The 18,774-nt window shown below is 42.2% G+C and overlaps 1 protein-coding gene across 1 annotated transcript; it reads left to right on the top strand.

Annotated features, from left to right (window-relative positions):
* Positions 1-6,433: 6,433 nt before the first annotated feature.
* On the top strand, positions 6,434-16,042 carry LOC133547079 (zinc finger protein 33A-like). The gene is made up of 2 exons (XM_061892878.1): positions 6,434-6,889; positions 12,332-16,042. Exons 1-2 carry the CDS (start codon positions 6,706-6,708, stop codon positions 13,147-13,149), a joined length of 1,002 nt encoding a protein of 333 aa, XP_061748862.1. The 5' UTR covers positions 6,434-6,705; the 3' UTR covers positions 13,150-16,042.
* The last annotated feature ends 2,732 nt before the right edge of the window (positions 16,043-18,774 follow it).

Here is an 18,774-nt window from a genome sequence, read left to right as displayed (position 1 = left end):
CGACGTCCCACTGGGTCATTATTGTCACCAATGTCCCACTGGGTGTGAGTTTTCCTTGCCCTTATGTGGGCCTACCGAGGATGTCGTGGTGGTTTGTGCAGCCCTTTGAGACACTAGTGATTTAGGGCTATATAAGTAAACATTGATTGATTGATTTATTTCTTTTGTTTGAACAAGTCACACTCAATCATGACCTCTGCTGCCAATCAACCGGTTCCTGTTCCCAGCTGCTCCTCATCTCACCTGTTGATCAGCCAGCCAATCCCGGTCCTCCATTCATCCTCCTGACCTGCTTAAAACCACCTGTTCACCACTGGATTGGGGGATTCTTTTTCTGACATGCTGTGTGGAGTTTTGAGAGACGCTACTTTGTTTTGTAATCATTTTTTTAAGCTTTTTGCTAAACTTGTGCCACCTGTTTGGTTGTCTTCCTTTTTGTTTGACCTTCCAACCTTTGTAGGTATCTGCGGCCTAGTCTTGGGAAAGGTTAGACAGAGGCCTCTATACACTACACACGTAGGATAAATGTTTGTGTATAGAGACACCAGGCTTAGTGGTGGCTGTCACCCTTGTTGTATGTTCTGGACCCCCTCTTTGGTTGGAGTAGTTAGGTAGGTTTTTGGTTTATGCTAATTAAATAGCTTTAGTTATTTAGCTTACCTTTCTTTTCTAGAGGTGTATTTTGGTATGTTTTGTCCATTTCTTTGACCGCACCAGTAGTCCCAAGCTAGGCTAGCGTTGTGTCCTTGTTGTACGCGCCCCACCACCTGGTCACTTTTCAATACATTAGTTTTTCTTTGTCCTGTGGGGAGTGCTCAGAGAGTATGGGGTATGGGACTGTCTTATTGTGGCGGTCCGCCCCCCTGTATGATCAGTGCCAGAGCTTGGTCCACATTGCCGGCAGTAAGTCGAACACATTTCCAGTGAGGGTTGGACTCCGCCAAGGCTGTCCTTTGTCACCGATTCTGTTCATAACTTTTATGGACAGAATTTCTAGGCGCAGTCAAGGCGTTGAGTGGTTCCGGTTTGGTGACCGCGGGATTAGGTCTCTGCTTTTTGCAGATGATGTGGTCCTGAGGGCTTCATCTGACCGGGATCTTCAGCTCTCGCTGGATCGGTTCGCAGCCGAGTGTGAAGCGACCGGAATGAGAATCAGCACCTCCAAGTCAGAGTCCATGGTTCTCGCCCGGAAAAGGGTGGAGTGCCATCTCCGGGTTGGGGAGGAGACCCTGCCCCAGGTGGAGGAGTTCAGGTACCTAGGAGTCTTGTTCACGAGTGGGGGAAGAGTGGATGGTGAGATCGACAGGTGGATCGGTGCGGCGTCTTCAGTAATGCGGACGTTGTACCGATCTGTTGTGGTGAAGAAGGAGCTGAGCCGGAAGGCAAAGCTCTCAATTTACTGGTCAATCTACGTTCCCATCCTCACCTATGGTCATGAGCTTTGGGTCATGACCAAAAGGATAAGATCACGGGTACAAGCGGCCCAAATGAGTTTGGGTCTCTCCCTTAGAGATAGGGTGAGAAGCTCTGCCATCCGGGAGGAACTCAAAGTAAAGCCGCTGCTCCTCCACATGGAGAGGAGCCAGATGAGGTGGTTTGGGCATCTGGTCCGGATGCCACCCGAACGCCTCCCTAGGGAGGTGTTTAGGGCACGTCCAACCGGTAGGAGGCCACAGGGAAGACCCAGGACACATTGGGAAGACTATGTCTCCCGGCTGGCCTGGGAACGCCTCGGGATCCCCCGGGAAGAGCTAGACGAAGTAGCTTGGGAGAGGGAAGTCTGGGTTTCCCTGCTTAGGCTGTTGCCCCCGTGACCCGACCTCGGATAAGCGGAAGAAGATGGATGGAGATGGATGGATAGTTTTTGTTTTCAATTCTTGGCTTCAGTGTCTTTAATGTACAACTCATTTGATTTATGCACTTTTATGTTGCGTTCCCCTATGATCCCTAGACTTCGAGCCATCTGGAACGTAACAACCAGTAAGTGGTGGGAAAGCTTTAAATGCGCGTAACGTTAGTAAAACAGCAAAATCACTGTGGTTTCTTTTCAATGCAACTCATTTTTCTTACAAAATATATTCGATGTACTGCAACATGTATTTTTTTAACCGATTTCCGAACTCTAAATGGGTGAATTTTGGCGAGTTAAACGCCTTTCTGTTTATCGCTCTTTTTGCAATGACGTCAGAATGTGACGTCGCCGAGGTAACACACCCACCATTTTCATTTTCAACACATTACAAACACCGGGTCTCAGCTCTGTTATTTTCCGTTTTTTTGACTATTTTTTGGAGCCTTGGAGACATCATGCCTGGTGGGTGTGTTGTCGGAGGGTGTAACAACACTAACAGGGAGGGATTCAAGTTGCACCACTGGCCCCAAGATGCCAAAGTGTCTGCCGCCAGACCCCCATTGAATGTGCCAGAGTGTCTCCACATTTGACCGGCGATGCTAAGGCAGACATGGCACAGAGATGTATGGATAACCTGCAAATATGCATTTGCAACGATAAAGTCAACAAAATCACAAAGGTGAGTTTTGTTGATGTTGACTTATGTGCTAATCAGACATATTTGGTCACGGCGTGACTGCCAGCTAATCGATGCTAACATGCTACGCTAATCGACGCTAACATGCTATTTACCGGCGATGCTAAGACAGACATGGCACAGAGATGTATTTATAACCAGCAGATGCATTTGCAACTATATTACGTTTCCTTCCACCGGCATTTAATGCGAAACAAACACTTACCAATGGACGGATTTAAGTTGCTCCAGTGTCAAAAGATGCGAAAGTCCTGATCGTTTCGTCCGCACATTTTACCGCCGATGCTAACGCAGCTATTCGGCCATGCTATGGCTATGAATAGCGTCAATAGCTTTTCACTCAATAGCTTCAGTTTCTTCTTCAATACTTTCATACTCCAACCATCTGTTTCAATACATGCGTAATCTGTTGAATCGCTTAAGTCGCAGAAATCCGAGTCTGAATCCGAGCTAATGTCGCTATATCTTGCTGTGGTATTCCCATTGTTTGTTTACATTGGCAGCACTGTGTGACGTCACAGGGAAATGGCCAGTGTCTTCGCAGAGAGCGAAAATAAGGCACTTTAAAGCTTTATTTAGGGATATTCGGGGACCGGTAAAATTTTGAAAAAAAATTCAAAAAATACAACAAGCCACTGGGAACTGATTTTTATTGTTTTTAACCCTTTTGAAATTGTGATAATGTTCCCCTTTAAAGTAACTAAAATAGAATTTAAAAAAAATGATATACATATATATATATACATATATATATATATATATATATATATATAATAAACAAACAGAGTGCAAAACCAGATGCTCACTCAATCTCAGTAAATAACTTCAATTTGGAACACAGCATCATTGTTTTCACAGCTTTTTGCTTGTTAGAAGTAGAGTGTTTGAATGTTGAGTTCTAAATCTTTTTTAAAGGCACAAAAAACAGTTTGGGTATTGAGAACATTTATGAATATAAAACTTAGCCAAAAGTATAATCAGGTTGCAAAGGTCAAATTCATTTTCAAATGAACAGGTTACTCATCAGTTATTCAGTACTTGAGTAGTTTTTTTCACAACATACTTTTTTACTTTTACTCAAGTAAATATTTGGGTGACTACTCTTTACTTTTACTTGAGTAATACACCTCTAATGTAACAGTACTATTGAGTACTGTTACTTGAGTACAATTTCTGGCTACTCTACCCATCTGTTTGTTTTATTGTCCTTTATCCCCATTGTTTTGGAGTGAAGTTTTATTTATTGTGTTTAGTACTTCCCATACCATTTTTGAGTTACATTTTGTTTTTATATCGCAATTTTAATCCAGAGCTCAGAATGCAATTCAACTGTTTTGTCTTTTAGGTGGATTTCACATTCATAAATCCAGAGTCTTATCATGCAAACCAAATTATTTGTAGAAATATTTTGAACTAAAACAAATTGCACAACTCACTAGTAATGACCAAGAAGAACAAAAAGGCCATCTTTACCTCCGACATTCTAAAAAAATATATATATATATATATATATATAGATATAAAGAAAATATAAATGTATAGCCTGATAGTTGTATTTGTTTTTATTTTCTGTTTTCGGTTCTTTTATTTTGTTTTATGTTTGTATGTTGCATGTTACTCATTTATGTTCATGTTTTAGTTCTTCTTATTTTATGAAAACACTTGATTGTTATTATTGTAATTCTTACATGTCTGTACTGTAATGAAAAGGTTGAAAAACGTTTGCACAACGACGATATTGTAGTTGGGTTTGTTCTCTTCTCTGGAAATGTTTCGCCAAAGAGAAGATGATTAATGTCAGGACAAACTCGTCTCAGGTTAGCTCAACTTTCTAGCGGCTAGCAAATAGACGCGGAAGTGATCAACACGTCGCTAAGTTTCTTTTTGATCCACTTGAATGGGCCAAACAATATTTAGCCATTTTATGAATTATTAACATATGTAACCTACTTTTGTGGACTTGCCTCTTTGCGATGTTAAGTTCCTGTTATAAGCTGTTATAGCATGGGTGTCAAACTCTGGCCCGCGGGCCAAATCTGGCCCGCCGTGTAATTTAATTTGGCCCTTGAGGCAATATCAATTTAGCATCAGAGCTGGCCCGCCGGTGTTATACAGCGTCGGTGCTGCTGTAACACCGCATTCACCGCTAATACTCATACTTGACAACCCTCCTCATTTTCCCGGTAGACTCCCGAAGTTCAGTGCCCCTCCCGAAAATCTCCCGGGGCAACCATTCTCCCGAATTTCTACCGATTTCCACCTGGGCAACTATATTGGGGGCGTGCTTTAAAAGCACTGCCTTTAGCGTTCTCTACAACCTGTCGTCACGTCCGCTTTTCCTCCATACTAACCGCGTGTCACATAATATTTGTGGCTTTTACACGCACACACACACACACACACACACACACACACACACACACACACACACACGCACAAGTGAATGCAAGGCATACTTGGTCAACAGCCATACAGGTCACACTGAGGGTGGCCATATAAACAACTTTAGGGCTGTTAAAAATATGCGCCACACTGTGAACCAGCACCAAACAAGAATGACAAACACATTTCGGGTGAACGTCCGCACCGTAACACCACAGAACAAATACCCAGAACCCCTTGCAGCACTAACTCTTCCGGGAAACTTCCAGCAAACTGACCAATAATCAACGTTTTTTTCATGCATTTTCTCTTGCTACTTCAAGGCTTGAATGTTTGGTTCATTCATTATTGTTGTTTTATTTTAAAATGTATTATTAGCCTGTGGACAAAATTTGATATTTACCTCAGAAGATTGGAAATACAAAAAAAAGACATACAATTTTTATTTAAATTTTATTTGATATGCCATTGATAAGGGCTTCACGGTGGCCGAGGGGTTAGTGCGTCTGCCTCACAATACGAAGGTCCTGCAGTCGTGGGTTCAAATCCAGGCTCGGGATCTTTCTGTGTGGAGTTTGCATGTTCTCCCCGTGAATGCGTGGGTTCCCTTCAGGTACTCCGGCTTCCTCCCTCTTCTAAAGACATGCACCTGGGGATAGGTTGATTGGCAACACTAAATGGTCCCTAGTGTGTGAATGTGAGTGTGAATGTTGTCTGTCTATCTGTGTTGGCCCTGTGATGAGGTGGCGACTTGTCCAGGGTGTACCCCGCCTTCCGCCCGATTGTAGCTGAGATAGGCGCCAGCGCCCCCCGCGACCCCAAAAGGGAATAAGCGGTAGGAAATGGATGGATGGATGCCATTGATATTCTTTTAATTATTATTATTATTATTTGAAACTGGATTTTGTATGTCACTAAAGTTATATAAGCCTTGCTTGTTCAAAATTAAATGCAAAACTTGTTTGGGTCCCTATTAAAAGGTTCATTTGTTCAATCTTGGCCCGCGGCTTTGTTCCGTTTATAATTTTGGCCCACTCTGTATTTGAGTTTGACACCCCTGGGTTATATAGTATATGCCTTGAGCTCTTGTTTTGAAGGCGATAAGAGCGGAAGTGGTGACACGTTGTGGCGGAGCAGACTTGATGTATGTGTCGCCTGTACAGTATAAAACTACAAAATAACAAACACAGAGGCTCCAGTTTTCCACGAGGACTCCTTTGTTTTCTTTGTTTGTTTGTTTTTTTAAAACTCCGCTCCACCACAACATGTCACCACTTCCGCTCTTAGCGCCTTCAAAATAAGAGCTCAAGGCGTATACTGTGTTTTCTTTGATTTAAACATTAATTAGTAGAAAGTATAACTGCTTATAACGGGAACTTAACATCACTATGAGGCAAGTCCATTAAAATTAGGTTACAAAAACATAAATAATATTAATCTATCGTTATTAGTTTGTTTACATTACAGTAAACGGAAATACGAACACATCCAGGAAGTGGTTTGGCGGAAGTTGTGTGACGTCACCATAAAACTTGCTCGATCCTAGTCAGTTAGCTAAAATATCGCAAATACATATTGTTTCTTTTATCATTACAGTTCATATTCTGTTAAACTCGAGATGTTATTGATATTAAAACAACGAAACAACACGATTTTATCCTTCCTCGTCTCAGCGTCACTTTGAAACGTCTCATGCTAGCTTAGCTTGCTAGCTGCTAAACAAAGCCAAGCGGAAGTGATCGACAGGTCGCTAAAGTGATGTGATTGTGTGAAAATGTGCAAAGTAGAAATGCTGAGAGTGTTGGTGAAGCAGCGACTAACTGCTGCTGTGGAAGAAATATTTGTAGTGTTAGAAAGAACCATAGCAGAATACGAGGAGGAACTTTCTAGAAGAAAAGAGGAGAACGAGCGACAACGTCAACTACTGGACGCTCTTTTTGACAAACATCAACAAACAGGTACTTCTTTACTCTCTCACTCATCCCGACACTTTCACCTTGTCTCTACGCAGCCTTCAATGGCGCGCACATTACTGCCATCTAGTGGCTAAAAACCGCAACTACTGTGGAATCCTGGATTTGAAACGTTGAAAATGGCGGCTGTTTGTTTATATTCAGCATTGCACACGTGGGCCTGTTGCTGTAGTTAAGTGTTTTTCAACCTTTTCTCAGCCAAGGCACATTTTTTGCGGTGAAAAAATCCGGAGGCAAACCACCAGCAGAAATCATTCAAAAACCAAACTCAGTTGACAGAATAAAGTGTTTGTCACAATTGTTGGATATGACTTTAAAGCATAAGCAAGCATGCATGACTATAGCTCTTGTCTCAAAGTAGGTGTACTTTCACCACCTGTCACATCACACCCTGACTTATTTGCACTTTTTTGCTGTTTTCCTGTGTGTAGTCTTTTACTTCTTGTCTTGCGCTCCTATTTTGGTGGCTTTTTCTCTTTTTTGGGCATTTTTCTGTAGCAGTTTCATGTCTTATATTACCCACATCTACTTTGTTTTAGCTATCAAGAATATTTCAGTTGTTTTTATCCGTCTTTGTGGGGACATTGTTGATTGTCATGTCATGTTTGGATGTACTTTGTGGACGCCGTCTTTGTTCCACAGTAAGTCTTTGCTGTCGTCCAGCATTCTGTGTTTGTTAACTTTGTAGCCAGTTCGTTCTACATAGCTTTCCCTAAGCTTCAATTCCTTTTCTTAGGGGTACTCACCTTTTGTTTATTTTTGGTTTAAGCATTGGACATCTTTTTTACCTGCACACTGCCTCCCGCTGTTTCCCACATCTACAAAGCAATTAGCTACTGGCAGCCACCTACTGATATGGAAGAGTATTACATGGTTACTCTGCCGACTTTTAGACACTCAACAACAACACATCATTTGCAGAATATAATTACTGCTTTACAAAAAATATTTTTAACCCAAATAGGTGAAATGAGATCATCTCCCACGGCACACCAGACTGTATCTCACGGCACACTAGTGTGCCGCGGCACAGTGGTTGAAAAACACTGCTGTAGATATCTTCAAATGTAAAACAAGTGGATGATACACTCCTAACTATAAATTCTTTTCACAAGATCTCCAATCCACCTCCAAAGACATGCACCTGGGGATAGGCCCCTCCCACCTCCAAAGACATGCACCTGGGGATAGGCCCCTCCCACCTCCAAACACATGCACCTGGGGATAGGCCCCTCCCACCTCCAAAGACATGCACCTGGGGATAGGTTGATTGGCAACACTAAATGGTCCCTAGTGTGTGAATGTTGTCTGTCTATCTGTGTTGGCCCTGTGATGAGGTGGCGACTTGTCCAGGGAGTTCCCCGCCTTCCGCCTGATTGTAGCTGGGATAGGCACCAGCGACCCCCGCAACCCCACAGGGAATAAGCGGTAGAAAATGGATGGCATAATATTGAAGTGAACTTAAAAATACCCCAACATTTTGACACTTGTGCAATTCTATTGTCAGAATTTCATACAGGAACTTTTTTTTTTGCAATGTTTTATTTGAATTTGTTTGCTCAAAACCTGTCACGACGGGGTTTTCGCAGCTTACTGCGGGGTCGTTCTCCCAGGAATGCAGGGCGGACATATCCCGAAAAGGTGTGCAGGTAAAAAAAATTGTATTCCTCAAGAAATCAAAAGGAGTTCAAAAACAGAAAGCGAGCCAACAGAACAGCCTGCTTGATTGCACTCCAAACTAAACAAACACTTAGCATAGACTATGGACAAGGAGAAGTTACGTAGATAGGTGCATGTAGCAAACACTTAGCATAGACTATTGACAAGGAGAAGTTACGTAGATAGGTGCATCTATCAAACACTTAGCATAGACTATGGACAAGGAGAAGTTATGTAGATAGGTGCATGTAGCAAACACTTAGCATAGACTATGGACAAGGAGAAGTTACGTAGATAGGTGCATGTAGCAAACACTTAGCATAGACTATGGACAAGGAGAAGTTACGTAGATAGGTGCATGTAGCAAACACTTAGCATAGACTATGGACAAGGAGAAGTTACGTAGATAGGTGCATCTAGCAAACACTTAGCATAGACTATGGACAAGGAGAAGTTACATAGATAGGTGCATGTAACAAACACTTAGCATAGACTATGGACAAGGAGAAGTTACGTAGATAGGTGCATGTAGCAAACACTTAGCATAGACTATGGACAAGGAGAAGTTACGTAGATAGGTGCATGTAGCAAACACTTAGCATAGACTATGGACAAGGAGAAGTTACGTAGATAGGTGCATGTAGCAAACACTTAGCATAGACTATGGACAAGGAGAAGTTACGTAGATAGGTGCATGTAGCAAACACTTAGCATAGACTATGGACAAGGAGAAGTTACGTAGATAGGTGCATGTAGCAAACACTTAGCATAGACTATGGACAAGGAGAAGTTACGTAGATAGGTGCATGTAGCAAACACTTAGCATAGACTATGGACAAGGAGAAGTTACGTAGATAGGTGCATGTAGCAAACACTTAGCATAGACTATGGACAAGGAGAAGTTACGTAGATAGGTGCATGTAGCAAACACTTAGCATAGACTATGGACAAGGAGAAGTTACGTAGATAGGTGCATGTAGCAAACACTTAGCATGAACTCCAAACAAGACATGAACCTACATGACTTGCATACAGCAAACAATGAAGCCAGACTGAGTGTGGCAAGAATGGTGAATAAATAACTCCCTGATTACCGTATTTCCTTGAAATGCCGCCGGGGTGCTAATTCATTTAAAACCTCTTCTCACTCCGGCACTTACCAAAGGCATGCGTTAAAGGCAAGCATGCGCTTATACATTTGAGTGTGATGTAAGGATACCATCATGAAAAGCACATTTAATAAATAAAACGTTATTATGGTCTTACCATTACTTATAAATGAAGTCCATGCGCAGCTCCTTCTGATCAAAAGCATCGATAACTTGTTTATAGAAGTCTTCCTTATCTTTCTTCAGTTTGAAAAGTCTCTCTGTCTCGATGGAGATCTTCCTTTATTACCTCCTGCTTCCATTGAAAGTCCAGTTTAGAAAACTGTTTTATCTAGATATGTAATCCTCCATGTTAAAAGTGCAAGCGAGAGGAAAAACTAAACTTTTGCTGCTTGTTGTCACTTCTTCTGCAGCCGAGTAGTCGCAAGAAGGATCACTAGCGCCCTCTACCACCAGGAGGCGGGAGTCATTTAATGACTCATATTTGACACACGCAGCTACGGCATATTAATAAAACATAGCTGCTTACTGTTCTTTTTAGCATATTCAATAGCTTGGACCTTAAATCCTACTGAATAGCTCTTAATCTTCTTCCCTTTATGCGATTTCAAATGATTGAAATCAGCCTCCTCCATTTTGAAAATGATGACAGGTGAATTGTCACTCGTGACGTGACGAGTTTGACCCGGTGGAAATTCTAGACATGCGCTAATAAAAATAATATTTTGCTAAATGAGTGTGCTAAGCATGCGCTAATTATTTTGCGAAACAAGTTTGACCCGGCAGTAATTCTAGGCAGACGCATACTATATAACCGGCGGCAATTCAAGGAAATACGGTAGTGGTCGACGGCAGGTGAGCGTGCTGACCACTAACCAGAGGCAGGGGAACCTAATTAATCCCCATTGAAGACAAAACAAACCTAGAGGTGCACAAAACAGGAACTAAAGGAGTCCACAAATAACAGAACATAATTAAACAAAACATCACAGATCACGACAAAACCTGCTAACAGTTTCATCTGAAGACCATCCATCCATCCATCCATCCATCCATCCATCCATCTTCTTCCGCTTATTCGAGGTCAGGTTGCGGGGGCAACAGCCTAAGCTGGGAAGCCCAGACTTTCCTCTCCCCAGCCACTTGGTCCAGCTCTTCCCGGGGGATCCCGAGGCGTTCCCAGGCCAGCCGGGAGACATAGTCTTCCCAACATGTCCTGGGTCTTCTCCTTGGCCTCCTGCCGGTTGGACGTGCCCTAAACACCTCCCTCGGGAGGCGTTCGGGTGGCATCCTGACCAGATGCCCGAACCACCTCATCTGGCTCCTCTCGATGTGGAGGAGCAGCGGCTTTACTTTGAGTTCCTCCCGGATGGCAGAGCTTCTCACCCTATCTCTAAGGGAGAGACCCAAACTCATTTGGGCCGCTTGTACCCGTGATCTTGTCCTTTCAGTCATAACCCAAAGCTCATGACCATAGGTGAGGATGGGAACGTAGATTGACCAGTAAATTGAGAGCTTTGCCTTCCGGCTCATCTCTTTCTTCACCACAAGGGATCAGTACAGCGTCCGCATTACTGAAGACGCCGCACCGATCCGCCGGTCGATCTCACCATCCACTCTTCCCCCACTCGTGAACAAGACTCCTAGGTACTTGAACTCCTCCACTTGGGGCAGGGTCTCCTCCCCAACCCGGAGATGGCACTCCACCCTTTTCCGGGCGAGAACCATGGACTCAGACTTGGAGGTGCTGATTCTCATCCCGGTCGCTTTACACTCGGCTGCGAACCGATCCAGTGAGAGCTGAAGATCCCGGTCAGATGAAGCCATCAGGACCACATCATCTGCAAAAAGCAGAGACCTAATCCTGCGGTCACCAAACCGGAACCCCTCAACGCCTTGACTGCGCCTAGAAATTCTGTCCATAAAAGTTATGAACAGAATGGGTGACAAAGGACAGCCTTGGCGGAGTCCAACCCTCACTGGAAATGTGTTCGACTTACTGCCGGCAATGCGGACCAAGTTCTGACACTGATCATACAGGGAGTGGACCGCCACAATCAGACAGTCCCATACCCCATAGTCTCTGAGCACTCCCCACAGGACTTCCTGGGGGACACGGTCCAATGCCTTCTCCAAGTCCACAAAGCACATGTAGACTGGTTGGGCAAACACCCATGCACCCTCAAGAACCCTGCCCAGACTATAGAGCTGGTCCACAGTTCCACCACCAGGACCAAAACCACACTGTTCCTCCTGAATCTGAGGTTGGACTATCCTCTCCAGTACACCTGAATAAACCTTACCGGGAAGGCTGAGGAGTGTGATCCCACCATAGTGGGAACACACCCTCCGGTCCCCCTTCTTAAAGAGAGGAACCATCTGAAGACCGTGCCGGGTTATTTTGAAGTAAAATGCGTCACACCGGTCACAGCCTTTTTCACATATTATGCATTTCTGGAGACGTTTCAGGGATTTTCGGCAGATAAACTTAAAGCTGTTCTGTGTCAGCGTGAGTCGGCTCGAGCGAAGTCATTGACTTGCAGCGCCATTCACAAGTCTCCTGTGAGAACTTACCACCTTTTCATAGCACACACCAACATTCTGGAAGCACAATAATACGACTTGACTGAGCAAAGCTTGCCTTCTCGTGTCCCCGCAGATATTCAGCACATCAAAGAGGAGGAGGACGAAGAGAAGATTGAAGGCCTGGAGGAGGCGGATAACAGCAAGTTCCCAGTGATGGGCATCGTTATGAAGAGTGAAGATGATGAGGAGAAGAGAGGGGCGGAGCCTCCAAGCAGCAGCGCCACTCAGCACACGACAACAGAAGGTGATGGAGACCACTTTGGAGGATCACAAGCAGACAAGCTCTTAGCTCCACTTTCAGAGAGCGACAACATGACCTCTCACTCTGCTGACACTGACGATGAGGAGGCTAAAGCTGAGGAGACGTGTCACGCTGGCAACACACGCCTTAAATGCGCTCACTGCGACAAAACTTTTAACGACAGCAGTAACCTGAAACGACACCTAAGAAGCCACACTGGAGAGAAACCGTTCGTCTGCACAGTTTGCGGCAAAACATTTTTGCAGAAGATAAATTTGACAGCACACACAAGGACGCACACCGGAGAAAAACCATACTCCTGTTCGGTGTGCGACACACATTTCCGTCACCATTCAGCGCTGACCCGACACATGAGACGACACACCGGTGAGAAACCCTTTACCTGCTCCGTGTGCGGCAAAGCCTTCCTTCTGAAGGCGTCCTTGACGGAACACACCAGGACACACACTGGCGAGAAACCTTTCAAGTGCTTATTTTGTGGGAAAAACTTCTCTCAAAAGACACATCTGCGAACTCACACCAGAACGCACACTGGAGAGAAACCTTTTGCCTGCTCAGTCTGCGGTCAACGCTTCTCTGTTAAAGCAGGTTTGACGTCACACATGAGAACACACCCTGGAAAGAGCTGAGGAACCACAAGGATGTTTGTTTCAACTGATCCTTCTCAAATACCGGAGCGGGCCCCTCTGGGGGACTTGGTGCGATTTTGGGGAAACTTGCTTTTTTGCCGTAGTAGAATATAAGCAAAGCGTATTGCTTCACTGTGACTACAGTGGGAGACGTGGAAAGACCGGTTAGTTGTTTGCTTCACAGTTAATAAGATTATAATGTTATGCAGAGGTGTACTTATAACAATTGAAAAGGTGTTCAATTGAATAGACTGCAAAGACAAGATACTTTACGTCCGAACTGGCAAAACCTTGTTATTTTTAGTAGTATTTGGACTTTTGATGCCTGCAACATGTTTCAAAAAAGCTGGCACAAGATTGAGAAAGTTGAGGGATGCTCATCAAAGACTTATTAGGAACATCCCACAGCTGAACAGTCTAATTGGGAACAGGTGGTTGCCATGATTGGCTATAAAAGCAGCTTCCATAAAATGCTCAGTCATTCCCAAACAAGGATGCGGCAAGGGTCACCACTTTGTCAACAAATGCCTGAGCAAATTGTTTAAGAACAACTTTTCTCAAGCAGCTTTTGCAAGGAATTTAGGGATTTCATCATCCATGCTCCGTGATATCATCAAACGGTGCAGAGAATCTAGAAAAATCACTGCACGTGAGCGGCAAGGGCGAAAACCAACATTGAATGCCCGTGACTTTAAATACCTCAGGCGGTGCTGCATCAAAAAGTGACATCAGTGTGTAAAGAATATCACCACATGAGCTCAGGAAGACTTCATATAACCACTGTCAGTAACTACAGTTGGTCGCTACATCTGTAAGTGCAAGTTAAAACTCTACTATGCAAAGCAAAACCCATTTATCAACAACACCCAGGAACGCCGCCGGCTTCGCCGGGCCCGAGCTCATTCAAGATGGACTGATGCAAAGTGGAAAAGTGTTTAGTGGTCTGACGAGTCCACATTTCCAATTATATTTGGAAACTGTGGACGTGGAGTCCTCAGGAACAAAGAGGAAAATAACCTTCCGGATTGTTCTAGGCGCAAAGTTGAAAAGCTAGCATGTGTGATGTATGGGGATGTATTAGTGCAGTGGTTCTCAACCTTTTTTCAGTGATGTACCCCCTATGAATCTTTCTTTTAATTCAAGTACCCCCTAATCAGAGCCAATCATTTTTGGTTGGAAAAAAAGAGATAAAGAAGTAAAATACAGCACTATGTCATCAGTTTCTGATTTATTAAATTGTATAACAGTGCAAAATATTGCTCATTTGTAGTGGTCTTTCTTGAACTATTTGGAAAAATTGATATAAAAATAACTAAAAACCTGTTGAAAAATAAAGAAGTGATTCATTTATAAATGCAGATTTCTCCACATAGAAGTAATCATCAACTTAAAGTGCCCTCTTTGGGGATTGTAATAGAGATCCATCTGGATTCATCAACTTACTTCTAAACATTTATTCACAAAAAAATAAATCTTTAACATGAAAATTTATGGAACATGTCCCCCAAAAATCTAGCTGTCAGCACTGAATATTGCATTGTTGAATTTTTTTCCACAGTTTATGAACTTACGTTCACATTTTGTCGAAGTATTATTCAATAAAAATATTTATAAAGAATTATTGGATTGTTGCTATTTTTAGAACATTTTTTAAAAATCTCACGTACCCCTTGGCATACCTTCAAGTACCCCCATTTGAGAACCACTGTATTAGTGGCCAAGGCATGGGTAACTTACACATCTGTGAAGGCACCATTAATGCTGAAAGGTACATACAGGTTTTATATGTTGCCATCCAAGCAATGTTACCATGGACGCCCCTGCTTATTTCTGCAAAATAATGCCAGGCCACGTGTTACAACAGCGTGGCTTCGTAGCAAATAAATGCGGATACTAGACTGGCCTGCCTGTAGTCCGGACTACATTACTTACACTGGTTTTATGAAGTATTCCTGAGCTCATGTGGTGATATCCTTTACACACTGATGTCACTTTTTGATGCAGTACCGCCTGAGGTATTTAAGGTCACGGGCATTCAATGTTCGTTTTCGCTGCTGTGTTGGATCCGCTTTGGACTGGACTCTCGCGACTGTGTTGGATCCATTATGGATTGAACTTTCACAGTATCATGTTAGACCCGCTCCACATCCATTGCTTTCCTCCTCTCCAAGGTTCTCATAGTCATCATTGTCACCGACGTCCCACTGGGTGTGAGTTTTCCTTGCCCTTATGTGGGCCTACCGAGGATGTCGTCGTGGTTTGTGCAGCCCTTTGAGACACTAGTGATTTAGGGCTATATAAGTAAACATTGATTGATTGAAAAATGTGTGAAGGCTAAAATATGAGGCAGGAGACTGTTGAACAACTTAAGCTTTACATCAAGCAAGAATGGGAAAGAATTCCCACTTCAAAAATGTGTCTCCTCAGTTCCCAAACCTTTACTGAGTGTTGTTAAAAGGAAAGGCCATGTAACACACTGGTAAAAAATGCCTTTTTTTACAATGTGTTGCTGCCATTACATTCCAAGTTCATGATTATTTGCAAAAAATAAAAATAAATAACTTTCTCAGTGTGAAGATGAAATATCTTGTCTTTGCAGTCTATTCAATAGAATATAAGTTGAAAAGGATTTGTTGTATTCTCTTTTTATTTAGCATTTACACAACCTGACAACTTCAACGCTTTTGGCTTTTCTATCTACAGTCGCGATAGAGAGTGTGAGGGGTGGGGGGAAAATATGTTCTACTTCTTGGGGTGCGTAACAGGACATCATTGAGAAGCCCTTGTTTAAACCAATGACAAATACTGTAAACAAGAAGTTTGTGCTTTTGATTCAAAAATAATTTTGAGTTTATTGTGTATCGAGTTAAATAAAATGTAACTGAAGTGGTTCCATCTCTTACTGTACAAGTTTAACCTGCAATATATAACAAGGTGATTACAGTATAGTGCTGTATGGCATATTCTTGACCTAATGTTGATCAAGACCAGGGGTCAGCAACCTTTTTGAAACCAAAATCTACTTCTTGGGTACTGATTAATGCAAAGGGCTACCAGTTTGATACACACTTAGATAAATTGCCACAAATAGCCAATTTGCTCAATTCACCTTTAATAAATATACATATATATATATATATATAAATGGGTATTTCTGTCTGTCATTCCGTCATACATCTTTTTTTTTCTTTTACGGAAGGTGTTTTGTAGAGAATAAATGCTGAAAAAAACACTTAATTGAACGGTTTAAAAGAGGAAAAAACAGGGAAAAAATGAAAAGTAAATTTTGAAATATAGTTTATCTTCAATTTCGACTCTTTAAAATTCAAAATTCAACCGAAAAAAGAAAAAGAAGACAAGAACTAGCTAATTCGAATATTTTTGAAAAAATTAAAAAAAATAATTTATGAAACATTATTAGTAATTTTTCCTGATAACGATTATTTTTGAATTGTGATGACATGTTTTAAAAAGGTTAAAAATTGGACCAAGCTTTATTTCTAACAAAGACAAACTATAATTTCTTCTAGATTTTCCAGAACAAAAATTTTAAAAGAAATTCAAAAGACTTTGAAATAAGATTTATATTTGATTCTACATATTTTGTAGATATGCCAGAATAATTTTTGGGAATTTTAATCATAATAAGTTTGAAGAACTATTTCACAAATATTCTTCGTCGAAAAAACAGAAGTTAAAATGAAGAATTAAATTAAAATGTATTTATTATTCTTTACAATAAAAAAATAAATGTACTTGAACATTGATTTAAATTGTCAGGAAAGAAGAGGAAGGAATTTAAAATGTAAAAAGGTATATGTGTTTAAAAATCCTAAAATCATTTTTAAGGTTGTATTTTTTCTCTAAAATTGTCTTTCTGAAAGTTATAAGAAGCAAAGTAAAAAAATAAATGAATGTATTTAAACAAGTGAAGACCAAGTCTTTAAAATATTTTCTTGGATTTTCAAATTCTATTTGAGTTTTGTCTCTCTTAGAATTAAAAATGTCGAGCAAAGCGAGACCAGCTTGCTAGTAAATAAATACAATTTAAAAAATAGAGGCAGCTCACTGGTAAGTGCTGCTATTTGAGCTATTTTTAGAACAGGCCAGCGGGCGACTCATCTGGTCCTTACGGACGACCTGGTGCCCACGGGCACCGTGTTGGTGACCACTGATCTAGACTGTATGCCATATTCTTGTCTGTGCTATGCTGCCATCTAGTGGTGTGGTTCCCTCACTACAGGTGTTGGCGGGTTGAACGTGGATTGCCTTTTGAGTTTAGCTTAGCAAGACACTTGCACTATTTTATATCTCCTGTTGCCTTTTGGGTGGGGGTGGGGGGGGGGCTGCTATTATTTTTGATTGAAACATTGCCTAAAATATCATGTTTATTATTATTATTATTTTTTTTTTATTCAAGCAAATTGGCTCATTTAAAAAAAAATCCAACTGAAAATGTTTAAAGGCCTACTGAAATGATCCATCCATCCATTTCCTACCGCTTATTCCCTTTGGGGTCGCGGGGGGCGCTGGCGCCTATCTCAGCTACAATCGGGCGGAAGGCGGGGTACACCCTGGACAAGTCGCCACCTCATCGCAGGGCCAACACAGATAGACTACTGAAATGAGATGTTCTTGTTTAAACGGGGATAGCAGCTCCATTCTATGTGTCATACTTCATCATTTCGCAATATTGCCATAATTTTGCTGAAAGGATTTAGTAAAGAACACCGACAGTAAAGTTTGCAACTTTTGGTTGCTAATAAAAAAGCCTTGCCTGTACCGGAAGTAGCAGACGATGTGCGCGTGACGTCACGGGTTGTGGAGCTCCTCGCATCTGAACATTGTTTACAATCATGGCCAGCAGCAGCGAGAGCGATTCGGACCGAGAAAGCGACAATTTCCCCATTATTTGAGCGGGGATGAAAGATTCGTAGATGAGGAAAGTTAGAGTGAAGGACTAGAAAAAAAAGAAGAAAAAAAGGCGGGGGCATTGGGAGCGATTCAGATTTTATTAGACTCATTTACAAGGATAATTCTGGAAAATCACTTATCTGCTTATTGTGTTACTAGTGTTTTAGTGAGATTATATGGTACCTAAAAGTCAGAAGGGTGTGGCCACGGGTGTGGTAACCGCCAGTGTCTCCGGTGGGAGGAGGTAAGAGAGTCCACAGCTGCAGGAGGACGCAAGCTCCGCTCATTTCTACGGTAAGAGCCGACATATTACCACCATTTTCTCACTGAAACCGGCCAGTTAACATGTGGTCGGGAACCATGTTCGCTTGACCGTTCTGTTCCATAGTAAAGCTTCACCTTCGGGAATGTAAACAAGGAAACACCGGCTGTGTTTGTGTTGCTAAAGGCAGTCGCAATACACCGCTTCCCACCTACATCTTTCTTCTTTGACGTCTCCATTATTAATTGAACAAACTGCAAAAGATTCAGCAACACAGATGTCCAGAATACTGCGTAATTATGCCATTAAAGCAGACTACTTATAGCTTGGATCGGGCTGGAACAAATTGTCCGCTACAATTCGAGACGTCACGCATCATCAAAAGCGTCATCATACCGACGTTTTCAACAGGATACTTTGCGTGAAATTTAAAATTGCAATTTAGTCAA

The sequence above is a fragment of the Nerophis ophidion genome, linkage group LG02 (genome assembly GCF_033978795.1).
Source record: "Nerophis ophidion isolate RoL-2023_Sa linkage group LG02, RoL_Noph_v1.0, whole genome shotgun sequence".
In the NCBI taxonomy this organism is placed as follows: Eukaryota; Metazoa; Chordata; class Actinopteri; order Syngnathiformes; family Syngnathidae; genus Nerophis; species Nerophis ophidion.
This window is presented reverse-complemented; position numbering and strand designations above follow the sequence as displayed.

Bases quoted from the DNA above. Each gene is read 5' to 3' on its own strand.
- LOC133547079 (XM_061892878.1), top strand. From the start codon at position 6,706: ATGTGCAAAGTAGAAATGCTGAGAGTGTTGGTGAAGCAGCGACTAACT. The intron at 6,890-12,331 runs GTACTTCTTTAC...GTGTCCCCGCAG, and splicing joins TGACAAACATCAACAAACAG to ATATTCAGCACATCAAAGAG.